The sequence below is a fragment of the Chrysochloris asiatica genome, unplaced genomic scaffold, assembly GCF_000296735.1.
Source record: "Chrysochloris asiatica unplaced genomic scaffold, ChrAsi1.0 scaffold00042, whole genome shotgun sequence".
In the NCBI taxonomy this organism is placed as follows: Eukaryota; Metazoa; Chordata; class Mammalia; order Afrosoricida; family Chrysochloridae; genus Chrysochloris; species Chrysochloris asiatica.
Genome location: NW_006408560.1, coordinates 5651118 through 5663949, shown reverse-complemented (window position 1 = coordinate 5663949; position 12832 = coordinate 5651118). Strand labels below are relative to the sequence as shown.

General features: G+C 41.3%; 1 protein-coding gene across 2 annotated transcripts; it reads left to right on the top strand.

The window, feature by feature from the left end:
- The first annotated feature begins 89 nt into the window (after positions 1-89).
- PEX11B (peroxisomal biogenesis factor 11 beta) lies at positions 90-12039 on the top strand. Of its 2 annotated transcripts, none has more exons than XM_006861330.1 (4): positions 90-145; positions 1321-1436; positions 1862-2063; positions 11440-12039. In XM_006861330.1, exons 1-4 carry the CDS (start codon positions 90-92, stop codon positions 11843-11845), a joined length of 780 nt encoding a protein of 259 aa, XP_006861392.1. In that variant the 3' UTR covers positions 11846-12039. The 2 variants fall into 2 exon arrangements, with proteins under 2 accessions (XP_006861392.1, XP_006861393.1); XM_006861331.1 differs by lacking the exon at positions 90-145 and adding an exon at positions 321-334.
- Positions 12040-12832: the final 793 nt, after the last annotated feature.

Sequence of the window (12832 nt, the reverse complement as noted above, 5' to 3'; positions counted from 1 at the left end):
CGAGGCACCGTCTGGGGCGTCCAGGAGGCGTGACTAGGGGCGGGAAGTGGGGCGGGAGCGGGGCGGAGGAGGCTGGGGTTGCCGCTGTCATGGACGCTTGGGTCCGCTTCAGTGCTCAGAGCCAGGCCCGGGAGCGGCTGTGTAGGTGCGACCCGAATAGGAATGGGGGGAGGGCAGGCAAAGGAAGACCCTCACGAGGCTAGGTCAGGTCAGACTGCGGGGGTCAGCTAGGGGTCAACTCCGACTACGGGGGCCCAGAGGGATCTCGAGGTTCAGATTTGAGCTGGCCGTGACATAATTCGTTTCTGCTCTTGAGAAAGATGGGGAAACTGAGGCATGAGTGGGCCAGCGGGGAGACCGCTGCGGGTTACCTTGTCTGCACAGGACCAACAGTTTCTTCACTGGGTGGTGGAATGAGGGGCATTTGCCCTACCGTGGATAGTAACCCGGACTCTGCCCCCAGAACTGAGGAGGTTCCCAGTTCCTCAGTCCCCTTCCCTGCTACCACCCTGGAACTCCTCTGCCTTCGCTCTGGTTTTTGGTGTCCATTGCACTCGAGGGTCTTGAAATCTCTTAGCTCATCTATTAGGAATAAACTGCCCTGCAGTTACAGTTCCTTCCCCAACCCAACAATCACTTATGGACTCAATAGTGATGTACCTATAATGGGCCTCTTGCTTCCTTTTCTGGCCTTATCATTGTTCAATTTCTTCTTTTCTCAACTATAAACAGTGCTCCCCACCCCCTTTGTTGTTGTTTTGTTAGCTTAGGCGGAGAGGATTCCAACTCCTGGCAGACCTATCTGTACAGAGTAGAGCCCTAGGGTCTTCAAAGCTGTGTCCTTTGTTGTTCCTGTTATTAAGTGCTGTCAGTTTTGACTCATAGTGACCCTGTATAGGGTTTTTGAGAAGCTAGTGGGTTTGAACCACGGACTGTGTGATAGCTCTCCTGGTGTGGTACTGTGGGCTAATCCGCTGGACTGCAAGATTTGTTTGAACCAGAAGGTCGGCGGTTCAAACTCACCAGTTGCTACTCGGAAACCCCATACAGGGTCGCTATTGGTTGGAACCAACTTGATGGCACTTAACAACAACAACATTTACCCTACAGCACCACACCAGGACTCCTTTAGGCTCCTTTTAATCCTTATATCTCCCTTCCCAGGCCCACAGGAGCAAGGGTGAGATATGGGCATGAAGAGGAGAAAGGGGAAGGATCTTAAATTGGGATGAGGGGAAGTCAGTATCTGCTGTTGGAGAACATTTTTTGAAGAGGGTATTAGGGAAGTTTCCAGCTTCTCTTGCCTGTCCTCTCTTCCAGGGCTGCTCAGTATGCTTGCTGTCTTCTTGGCCATGCACTGCAGAGACATGGGGCCAGTCCTGAGTTACAGAAACAGATTAGACAACTGGAGAGTCATTTGAGTCTTGGAAGAAAGCGTAAGTAACTGTGCCTTTCTTTGAATCACCTTAACACTTCCTCCGTCCCCAGCTATTTTTCCTTAGTCCCTCGTTCCTATTTTTTTTTTTTACCATTTATGCCAGTTTTTCTCCCTCATTTGGCTCTACACTTGTCCTCTGCCTGCCTCCCAATCAAGATAAGACAGGGTGAGAGAGTAATGGAGGACTGGATGGAATGGGAGTAAATCTGAGAAAACTAAACAGGGACAAAAATTCATTAAAATTTGAAGTAAAGAATAGATCAATTAAAATATGAAGTAAAAAATAATGAACTGTTTTGCTTTTCTTGTTTGTTTTTGTGTCTGTCATTTGTTCTACTTTTACTCTTGCTTTCTCTCTTTTTCCTTGTCTTGCTGTTTGTCTATACTTCCAAATCCTTGCTTTTCCTTGCTAATCCTCACAAGTTCTACGCCTCGGTAACTCAGCAGATGCCCTTGAATCAGCCAAAAGAGCAGTGCACCTCTCAGATGTTGTCCTGAGATTCTGCATCACTGTTAGTCACCTCAATAGAGCCTTGTACTTCGCCTGTGACAATGTCCTATGGGCTGGAAAGTCTGGACTGGCTCCCCGTGTGGATCAGGAGAAGTGGGCCCAGCGTTCATTCAGGTTTGGTATTTTGGTATCCTTTCTAACTGAAAATACTTTTGTGTTCTCTATATGCAAAGTTCGTCTTTCATAAAAGGAAGACCCTTTCACTGGGTCTTCCCAGACTATACATGTCTTAGTCAATCACTTGGCTTCCTATATTCATTCAGATCTTTAACTATTAGAGAATAACAAATGGAGACAGATGGAAGACATATGCTCTTCCTTGATGAATGTCTAAGAGAAGATACTACATTGCTTTGATTCTGTTTATACCACAGGTTTACTTCAGTTCCTACGCATTCCCAAAAATTGCTTATTAGATGCTTAATATGGTCGCTATGAATTGGAACCCTCTCCACGGCACATAACCACCTCCACTACCACAGGCCATAGGTAAAGTGAAGAGCCAGATAGAGATTGTTCTTATTCTCATGAAGCTTACAGTCTAGTGGAAGTGTCAAATATTAAAACAAGTAACCACTTAGCTATATTTGTGGGAAAGTACAGGATGTCATGAGAGTATAACAAGGAAATCTAATTAGATTGAAAGGTAGGAAGAACTCTTTGAGTTCTTCTCAGTATATCTAAGTAGAAATTAGATTGATTTGAAGACTCTTTCCCTCTCTCTTGGTATTTAGAGTAACTACCACTCTGAGTATAGGTCAGGTTCATAATGAAGATGTATCTTCTGTCACTGTGGCTCTTCCAGTCTGCTTGTCCTTTCTATTGGGAATGTCTCACCTCACAAGGTTGTGGATGGGACTCAGGATTCCACCTACGATCCTATACTCTGTAAAGGCTTTGCATGAGGCCTATTTCACTGGGCAAGTTGTAGAACCCCTTTGAGGTATTCTAAAGAAGTTAGATTGAGAATAGTAGAGAAGATCTTTCTAAACAGAATTATAAACTTTTTTCAGGAATTAGAAAAATAGAAAGAAAAGTAGTGTGGTGGGCAACCACCAAGCTTGTGGTTAGCAATGTATTCTGTGCAACCAGGATTCCAGCACCATCACATCCAGGTTAAAAGTCAAAGTCTCCATGCAGCCAAGGAGGCCCTGTACAATGTGTCCCATGCTGACCTCTCAGACTTCCTAAATACTAGACTGCAAACTGCAAAGTTAGCAGTTCAAACCTGCTAGCTGCTTTAGGAAGCCCTATACAGAGTTGCTGCTGTAACAGAAGTACCCCAAGTGGGTGGCTTTAACAAACAGAATTTGATCATCTCACAGTTTAAAATGGTAGGGTTTCGGGTTTCCGAGACTGTACACCTTTATGTGAGGCGAAAGCGTCCTTTTTCTCCCAAGGAGCAGCTGGTGGATTCAAACTGCTGACTTTGTGTTGTTGTGAAGGCCACATGTTGTTGTTAAGTGCTGATTCATAGACAACTTAGAATGGCATCCTGTGTAGGGGTCTCAAAAAGCAGCTGGTGGGTTTGAACCGCTGACCTTGGGTTAGCAGTACAGTGCTTATCCTACAATGCCACATCAAGACTCCTAGTCAAAACTATTGCTTGTTGTTATTTTTAAGTGTCATGGTGTTGATTCCAACTCATAGCTTCCCTGTATAAGGTTTCTAAGTAACAGCCAATGGGTTTGAACTTTCGACCTTGTGGCTCTCATCCAGTGCTTATCCTACAGTGCTACACCAGGACTCCTAGTCAAAACTAGAGAGTTAGATTTGGGCCAGATCATGTAGGACCTTTTAGGCAATGATAAGATTTACAAATAGCATTGAAACACTGCCAGATAGCACCAGAATATTGAATATTGAAACATGATGAATAGCACCAGAATGTTGTCAGATATAGTGCCAGAAAATGAGTCCCTTAGTTTGGAAGACACTCAAAATATGACTGGGTAAAAGCTCATGAGCGGCCGTGTAAGATGCAGCTATTGGTCTTTCCAAGTGAAGAAGAAAGAAGAGTGTTGAGAAGTGAAGATGCTTGGAATCAATTAGTCCAGGGGACTAATGGAATTTGTGAGCTTCAGTCTCCACAGTCCTGTGACCAGAAGAGCTAGATGGTGCCCTGCTGCCACTGCAAACTGCTCTGAATGGGATCACATTAGAAAGTCTTGGTTAGAGTGACAGAATATGTGGAACAAAACTCAAAAAATTAAAAGGAACAACAACAACAACAAACAACTGGGCTTACTGGTCAGAAATAGATTGTAGGAACCTGAGACTATCACCCTAGACCATCCTTAAGGCCTGGGAAGGAACTCACCCTCATGGCCCAACTTTCAGCCAAGCAGTCGATAGTTATATAGGGGGAACAACAATACTAATAAGGTTATTGTTGTGTTGTTGAGTGCCATCAAGTAGATTCTGACCTATAGCGACCCTGTATAGGGTTTCCAAGGAGCAGCTGATGAGCTTGACTCGCCAACCTTGCAGTTCAAACAGCTTTTAGTCTGGCACATTAACCCACAGCGCCACACCAGGACTCCTATAAATGATGAATCAGTCAGTCATTCAAAATAAAAACCTTTCAGGATCTGTCTTGAAGTATAATGCTGTCTGTGATAGGATAATATCTATACATCTACAAGGCAAACTAAATACCACTATTCAAATTTACACACCAACCATTAAAGTCAGTGATGAGAAATTGAAGAATTTTACTAACTTCTTCAGTCTAAACTTGATCTAACATGTAATCAATATGTATCGTTAATTACTGGTGTTTAGAATGCAAAGGTTGGAAACAAAGAAGGGTCAGTAGTTGGAAAATATGGCCTCGGTGATAGAAATGATGCTGGAGATAGCATGATAGAATTTTGCAAGACCAATGACTTATTCTTTGCAAATACCTTTTTAAAATGACTTAAAAGATGACTGTACACATGAATCTCTCCAGATGGCATACACAGAAATCAAATTAACTATATCTATGGGAAGAGATGGTAGAAAAACTCCTAATCATCAGCCAAAACCAGGCCAGGAACAGACTGTGGAACAGACCATCACTTGCTCATATGCAAGTTCAGGCTAAAGCTGAAGTAAATTAAAACAAGTCCACAAGAACCAAAATATGACTTTGAATATATCTCACCTGAATTTTGAGATCATCTGAAGAACAGATTTGATGCAGTAGACACCAATGACTGAAGATCAGAAGAGCTGTGGGGTAACATCATGATTAGCATACAGGAAGAAAGCTAGAGGTCATTAAAAAAAGAAGAAGAAGAAGGAAAAGACCAAAATGGATGTCAAAAGAGATTCTGAAACTTGCTCTATAGAGCAGAGATGCTAAAGCAAATGGAAGGAAGTAAAAGTTGGACAGAAAATTTCAAAAGGCAGCTTGAGAAGACAAAGTCCAGTATTATAATGAAATGTGTAAAGACCTGGAATTAGAAAACAAAAGGGAAGAATGCACTTAGCATTTCTCAAGCTGGGGTTACTAAAGAAGAAAATCAATCCTCAACTTTTGTTAATGAAGGATTCTCTGGGAAAATTATTGAATGATGAAGAAAGAAAAAAGAGAAGATGGAAGGAATACACAGAGTCACTGTACCAGAAAGAAATGGTTGATGTTTAGCCATTTCAAGAAAAAGCATATGATGAAGAGCCAATGGTACTGAAAGAAGAAGTCTAAGGTGCACTGATGGCATTGATAAATAACACAACTCCACAAATTGATGAAATACAAATGGAAATCTTTCAACAAACTGATGTAGCAACCAGAAGCACTCATTCATCTATGCCAAGAGATTTGGAAGACAACTACCTGGTCAGCTAACTGGAAAGAGATACATATTTGTGCCTATTCCAAAGAGAGCTGGCCCCCCCAAAATGCAGAAATCATCGGACAATATCATTGGTATTACATGCAAGGAAAGTTTTGCTAAAGATAATTCAAAAGTGGCTGTAACAGTACATTGACAGAGAACTGCTAGAGGTTCAAGCCAGATTCAGTTAAGGATGTGGAACAAGGGACATGGTTGCTGTTGTCAGATGGATCTTGGCTGAAAGCAGAGAATACTAGAATACAGAATACCTGTACTTTATTGACTATGCAAAGGCTTTCGTCTGTGTGGATCATGACAAACCATGGACAACATTGCAGAGAATGAGTATTCTGAAACACTTAATAGTGCTGACACTACATAGACTGAGAGGCAATCTTTCTAACAGAACAAGGGGACACCGAATGGTTTAAAATCAGAGAAGGTGTGTGCCATGGTTGTATTCTTTCACCATACTTATTCAATCTGTATGCTGAACAAGTAGTCCAAGAAAATGAATTATGTGAAGAAGAATGTGGCATTAGGATTGGAGAAAGACTCATTAACAATCTGCAATATGCAGATGATACAACCTGACTTGTGGAAAGTAAAGAGGTCTTAAAATTCTTACTGATGAAGGTCAAAGATTATAGTCTTCAGAATGGATTGTACCTCAATATAAAGAAAACAAAGATCCTCACTATTGGACAAATAAATTGTTGTTGATAAGTGCCGTCAAGTCGGTTTCTACCCATAGCAACCCTGTATAGGGTTTCCGAGGAACGACTGGTGAGCTTGCACTGCCAACCTTGCAGTTCAAATGGCTTTGCAATCTGTCTGGAGCATTAACTCACTGCACCACACCAGAACAAGTAAATAAGATCATGATAAATGGAAAAAAGACTGAAGTTGTCAAAGACTTCATTTTGCTTGGATCTACCATCAAAAGTCATAAAAGCAGCAATCAAGAAATCAAATGACATATTGTATTCGTCAAATCTGCTGCACCTACATAGGTAGCTTCATATGCATGTGAAAGTTGGACCATGAATAAGGAAGAATTGATGCGTTTGAGTTACAGTGTTGGAGGAGAATATTAAAAATATTGAAATGCTAGCAGAACAAACAAATCTGTATTGGAAGAAGTATAGCCAGAATGCTCCTTAGAAGCCAAACTTCAAGACGTTGTCTGTCATGCTTCGGACAGGTTATCAGGAGGGACCAGTCCCTGAAGAAGGATATCATGCTTGCTAAAATGGAGGATCAGCAATGGATTCAAGCTTAACAACAATTGTGAGGATGGCACAGAACTGGGCAGTGTTTTATTCTGTTGTACATAAGGTCGATACTGACTTGGTGGCACCTAACAACAGCAACAAGATTTTCTGGGGTGGGGTGGGGAATGGGTAGTAGTAAGAAGTTAAGGTTAGGACTAAGACTAGGTCTAGGGTAGGCCTAGGACTTTGTTTATGGTTAGGACTAGGATTAGTATTTGGGGTAAAGATTGGGTTGAGGTTAGGAGTAAGGCTTGGTTTGGGTTCAGGGATACAGTTAGGTTCATTTTCTTGAAACCTACTTGATTTCCTCTTCATTTGAAAGTTCTGTAACTATGTTATTCTCTTTTTACTTTATTGGATTTTTTGTTGTTGCAAACTGGTATCTCTGGTTTGCTCTTTTCAATCTTGTGGGTGTTTTATTTTGCATACTTCTATATCTGGCTTGAGTTCAAACTGATATCTCAATTTGTTGTCTGCTGTTGGTTCCCTGTCCACAGAACTCCTACAAGTGTTTTTTTGTAAGGTTGGTTTAGTTTTTACAAATTCTTTAAATTTTCTATTTATCAGGAAAGTCCTAACTTCATCCTTGTATTTGTATTTGAGGAGTAGCTTTGCTGGGTATGTGATTCTGGGTTGGCAATATTTTTCTTTCAGAGATTTATATCTGGCATCCCATTGTGTTCTTGCCTGCATGGTTTCTGCTGAGAAATCAGAGCTTAGTCTTAATAGTTTTTCTTTGTAGGTAACTTTTCATTTTTCCCAAACTACTATCAGGATTCTTTCCTTGTGTTTGGTTTTGAAAAATTTGATTATGTCTTGGTGATTTTCTTCCAGTGTCTATCCTGTTTGGAATTTGTTCAACGTCTTGAATGAGTATCTTTTCATCTTTCATGATATTAGGGAAGTTTTTTTTTTCTTCCCAAAAACGCTTCGATAATTTTCTCTATGGGTTTTTGTTTTGTTTTGTCTCTCTTCATTCTGGAATTCCAATCACATGTAAATTATTCCTCTTGATAATGAACTGCATAAATCCTAGACTTTCTTTGGATTTTTACATTTTTTCCTTATTGTTTCTCTAGCAGATGAATATTGAGAGATTTGTCTTCTAGCTTATTAATTTGATCTTCCATTAATTCATTTCTGTGTATTATCTTTTTTTTCAACATATTATCTTTCTGAAGTCTTAGTATTAATCTTCTGACTTTCTAATTGTCATTTTTGTATGGTTTCAGATTTTTCATTTATTGTGCCAGTTTGTTATTGTAATGTTTTCCTAAGTTATTCTTAAGTTTTGTCTATGTTTTCCTTGATTACAACTACAGTTTTCTCTCATTCTTTGAATCCATTGAAGGTACCTGAATATCATTCTTTTTAATTTCTTATCAAGCAGTTCTGATACTGTTTCTGGTAATATATTTTCTGACCTGTATTTTGGCACTGTCTTGTTTATTCATGAAAAATGTAATTGTCTCTTTTCATTGAGACATTGTGGTGTTGTATTTATATTTAATTGATGGTTTTATGTTGGTGTGTTATCAGGCACTCACCACCTGTCTCCTAGTGGAGATCATTGAAACTGAAAGTGTGAATGCAGTTCTCTGTTTGATCTTTGTGCATCATCGTAGTTCATGGTGGTCTCATTTACTTCTAGACATGGAGGTGATATGCCTGGCACCTGCCTCTAGGCAAAGCAGAAGCTTCAGGGTGGAGGGGGTGCCATTCACCTCTAGACTGGCAAGGGTGGGGACTGGCCACATCCCCGACTACCAGCAGAGCAGGGAGAACAAGGGAGAACCCCACCTCCCTTGCCTCCAGTCGCCAGCCATGTCTTCTGTCTCCAGGCTATGGTATGTACAGTAGCTGGCCAAAACTCAAGATGGCCTCTCTGCTCCAGGCCCACTGTTTTTTGTTTTTTGTTTTGCTCTCTCACTGCTCCTGATCAGTTTTCTCTTCTAATTGGCACTCAGTTCACCTCTTTGTTCTTTCCCATGATGCTTGGGATTCCAAGATCACCATCTGTATCTGTTTCTCTTGGTCTCCCTTGTCATTGTTGCAGAAGGTTTACTCAGCACATCTGCCTACTCTGCCATCTTGCCCCAGAAGTGTAATGATAAGATTTTTTTTTTTTAATTGTAAATTAAGTGAAAGTTTACAGGCAGATCATCGGTTTTACATTCAACAAATCATATTTTGTTTCATTGCAATGATTACAATCCCTTCCATGCACCATCAGTTAACAGTATTTACTTCTATTCCCCTTTTTTTGATGTATACATACCACACACAAAATATATATTCCTTTAAATGTCCGAAGGGCACACTTTGCAAGCCAGCCTCCTGCCCGCGGGAACCCAGCCTTTCCCAGTCCATGGGCCTAGACCCTCAGCTGCTCTATCTCTGTGCCATCACCTCTGCTTACATCTCTGCAGCCATCTCTGCAGCCATAGCTTTTCTGGCTAGGATCCCACACCCCACTCTTGCTCTTCCCTCTTGATGGTCCTAGGGTCCTCTGTTCCTGAAGTGAAAGACTAACTACTCCCCCTTTTAGTTTAATATCATCTACATTTGTAGTTGTGACCATCACACTTAGTCATGATAACAGTTACTTCCTATTGAATCTTAAAATCTAATCCCCATCCTCCCCTATCCTCTTTCACTAGACACATCTGGACAAGAGGAAAATTATTCAGTGGGAATTATACCTTACCCATCTTGTTCTGAAACTAAGCACACTCATGAAAGCTTATAAGCCAGCGACTTCATGCCTTTATAGCCCCAGTGATAAGATTTTTTGATTGTTTTATTTTGTTTCAGTTTTACCTTGAGTACCATGGGAAGTTACTGAAAAGTTCTGAGCAGAGACATGACATGATTCTAATTGTGTTGGAAGACTTTTCTCTTGCTGCAGTATGGAAAATGGACTGCATTGTGGCAAGAGATGCCTGATGTGGGCAAAGAATGATGTGACTTGGATTAGGGATGTACCTGTTAATGAAAGTAAAGAGAAATGCATTTTGGAAATTTAATTCTGTGTTTATATGTCATCTGTATTTGTTTCTTTATCTCTGTTCTAATTCTCTTTGCTATTTTTCATTATATTAGCATCTTACTCCCCTTCCATCTCCATTTCTCCTTTGCTTTTTTTCCTTTTCAGTGTTCTACAGTTATAACATGATTTATCATATCTGAGATGTGGAGGTAGGGATGACTGGTGTGAGATGGAAAAGCAGCTCTCAAGAAGAGTCCACATGTTGGGCTTCTTTTCATTCTGAAAATATTTATTGAGCCCTTGCTATATGGTAGACATAGGGGTACAGCAATAAAGACATCCCCTGCTTCTGTGGAGTTTACATTTTAAAGAATGGAGACAGACAGACAAACCTAAATAAAAATACTATTAGATAGTGGTAGGTGCTGTGCAGGAAGTCAAAACAGGATCATGCTGTAGAGAACAAACGGCTAACTACTCTAGATGGGGGTTTAGAGAAAGCCTCTTTAAAGAGGTGGCATTGAAACTCAGACGTGAAGAACAAGAAGCCAGCCATGGGAAGCTTTTGCTGGGAGAGCATTTCAGTTCGAGGCAGTGCAAAGATCCTATAGCAGAAGCAAGCTTGAGGGGATGAAAATAAAGAAAGAAACCCATGTGGTTGGAATGTAGTAATTGAGGGAAAGAATGGTACAAAAAGAAGTTAGAGAGGTATGCAAGGGTCCAAGGTTATTGAGCTCTGTCAACCTACATCTAGATTTTATGCTCAATATCATAGAAATGAAGGCAGGAAAAATTATAAGACGAAAAGTAATTTCGTAATATATGATTTATGCTAGCTACTTTATGAGATTTGTTTGTTGGCTGAGGGGCAGCAGTAGCCACAGACACCAGTTAAAAGGCTGACACAGTAGTCCAGGTGAGAGAGAATGGTGGCTGAAACAGTTGTGGTAAAATGAGATCAAGACATGTGGTTGGCTTCCAGATGTTTTGGAGGTAAGGCAATTTGTTGACTGCATACACTGTTGTCATTGCGCTGAACAAATTAAAAAAACCCAAAAAAACCCATAGACTTTGTTCTTAAGGAAATCATAATGTAACAGATTTATGTCTGTAAGTAGAATGTGTGTATACTAAGAGGTCACCAAATGGAAAATGAAAATTGAGGTTGAGCATGGAAAATGTAATGATACTCACTAATTTTAAGCCAGGACCTTAAGGTGCACATAGACATGTATTAGTTACAAGAAGGTAGGAAGAGGTTTCTAGTGGTGGATAATAGCATTCACTTCTGGTGTTCCCATGTGTGACCCCTTTCATCACTAAGGGAAAAGAGACCACTGAAGTGGGGCTGTTGTAAGTACGTTCTTGTGCTCTCATTGACTCTTGTGCTCTGTGTGTCCCAGGTACTATCTCTTTTCCCTCATCATGAATTTGAGCCGGGATGCCTATGAGATTCGCCTACTGATGGAACAAGAGTCTTCAACTTGTAGCCGGAGACTGAAGGGTTCTGGGGGAGGAGTCCCGGAAGGAATTGAAACTGGGGGTCCTGTGGGACCAGGGACTCCAGGAGGAGGTCTACCCCAACTGGCCTTGAAGCTTCGGCTGCGAGTCCTACTCCTGGCTCGGGTCCTTCGAGGTCATCCCCCGCTCCTGCTGGATGTAGTCAGAAATGCCTGTGATCTCTTCATCCCACTGGACAAACTTGGCCTCTGGCGCTGTGGCCCTGGTATTGTGGGGCTTTGTGGCCTTGTGTCCTCAATCCTGTCTATTCTCACCCTAATCTGCCCCTGGCTACGACTCAAGCCCTGACATTCTGGTGCAGGATGAGTAGGGACCTGAATTGGTAAGATGGCATCTTAGATCACCCCTGATGTATTAGCCTTATTCTAATTCTACTCCTTGGGTGACGTTAAAATCCAGAGATTTGGATGTGGAGGCAGAAGTTTGGGGGATGATAGGGTGAGAGGAGGAAAGATGACTCTTAAAGTCAGTAAGATGATTCTCATACCCAAATCTACCTGAACTTTTGTTGTTTTTTTCCTTTACTACACTGTCTGTGTCTCCCTTGATTCTTTTAACTTTGTCCCTCTTTCTGTCTCTGTCTTTTACTTTCTAAGTCCTCTCTCCTAGGAATATAATCAGCAGCAGCTTGACCTTGTGGGGAAAGGAGGGGGTGATGGAAGGTTTGGTCTGTAAGATGCTAAATATAGTAGGCTTTCCCCCTTTCTAACTCTGAATCATAATTTTAAGACTTTTTGTTCTGGTGGACTCTCCCATAATCTCCCCTCCCAAGGTTGGTTGATATTTCCTCTTCCTCCCTCACATCAGCCTCACCAACCTCCCTCATCACTTGACCCTTATCCTTCCCTTAAATCACTCCTACAGATTTATGCTTCCACTCTGAGTTCAGAGATTTGCTTCCTGGCTTATTCTTTCCCCTTCTTTGCCTATTCAGAATTATGCTGTTTCTAGCATCTTTCTGTAAATACTGTACAATGAGTCTGTGTAAATAGCTGCATCTCATGCCCAAGATGGAGAGAAAGCCCTCAAAGTCAGCAAATTAAAGATCAATTTGTCCATCACCATTTGGTCTGGTCCCTTGTGTTCTGGTTACCTGAGGTCTGTTTTCAAGTCACATTAGGTGGTAGAGTTGCAAAATGCTAAGACACTCCATGGTTCCACTTCAGTAACTTTACAGCCTAATGGAGGAGTTGAAGTGTAATGGTAAAGTTATGATGTGGTTCCACAAAACCCATCTCACAACAGTTTATACAAGGAGGCTTCAAAAAGTTTGTG

Bases quoted from the DNA above. Each gene is read 5' to 3' on its own strand.
- PEX11B (XM_006861330.1), top strand. From the start codon at position 90: ATGGACGCTTGGGTCCGCTTCAGTGCTCAGAGCCAGGCCCGGGAGCGG. The intron at 146-1,320 runs GTGCGACCCGAA...CCTCTCTTCCAG, and splicing joins GCCCGGGAGCGGCTGTGTAG to GGCTGCTCAGTATGCTTGCT. The intron at 1,437-1,861 runs GTAAGTAACTGT...AATCCTCACAAG, and splicing joins TTTGAGTCTTGGAAGAAAGC to TTCTACGCCTCGGTAACTCA.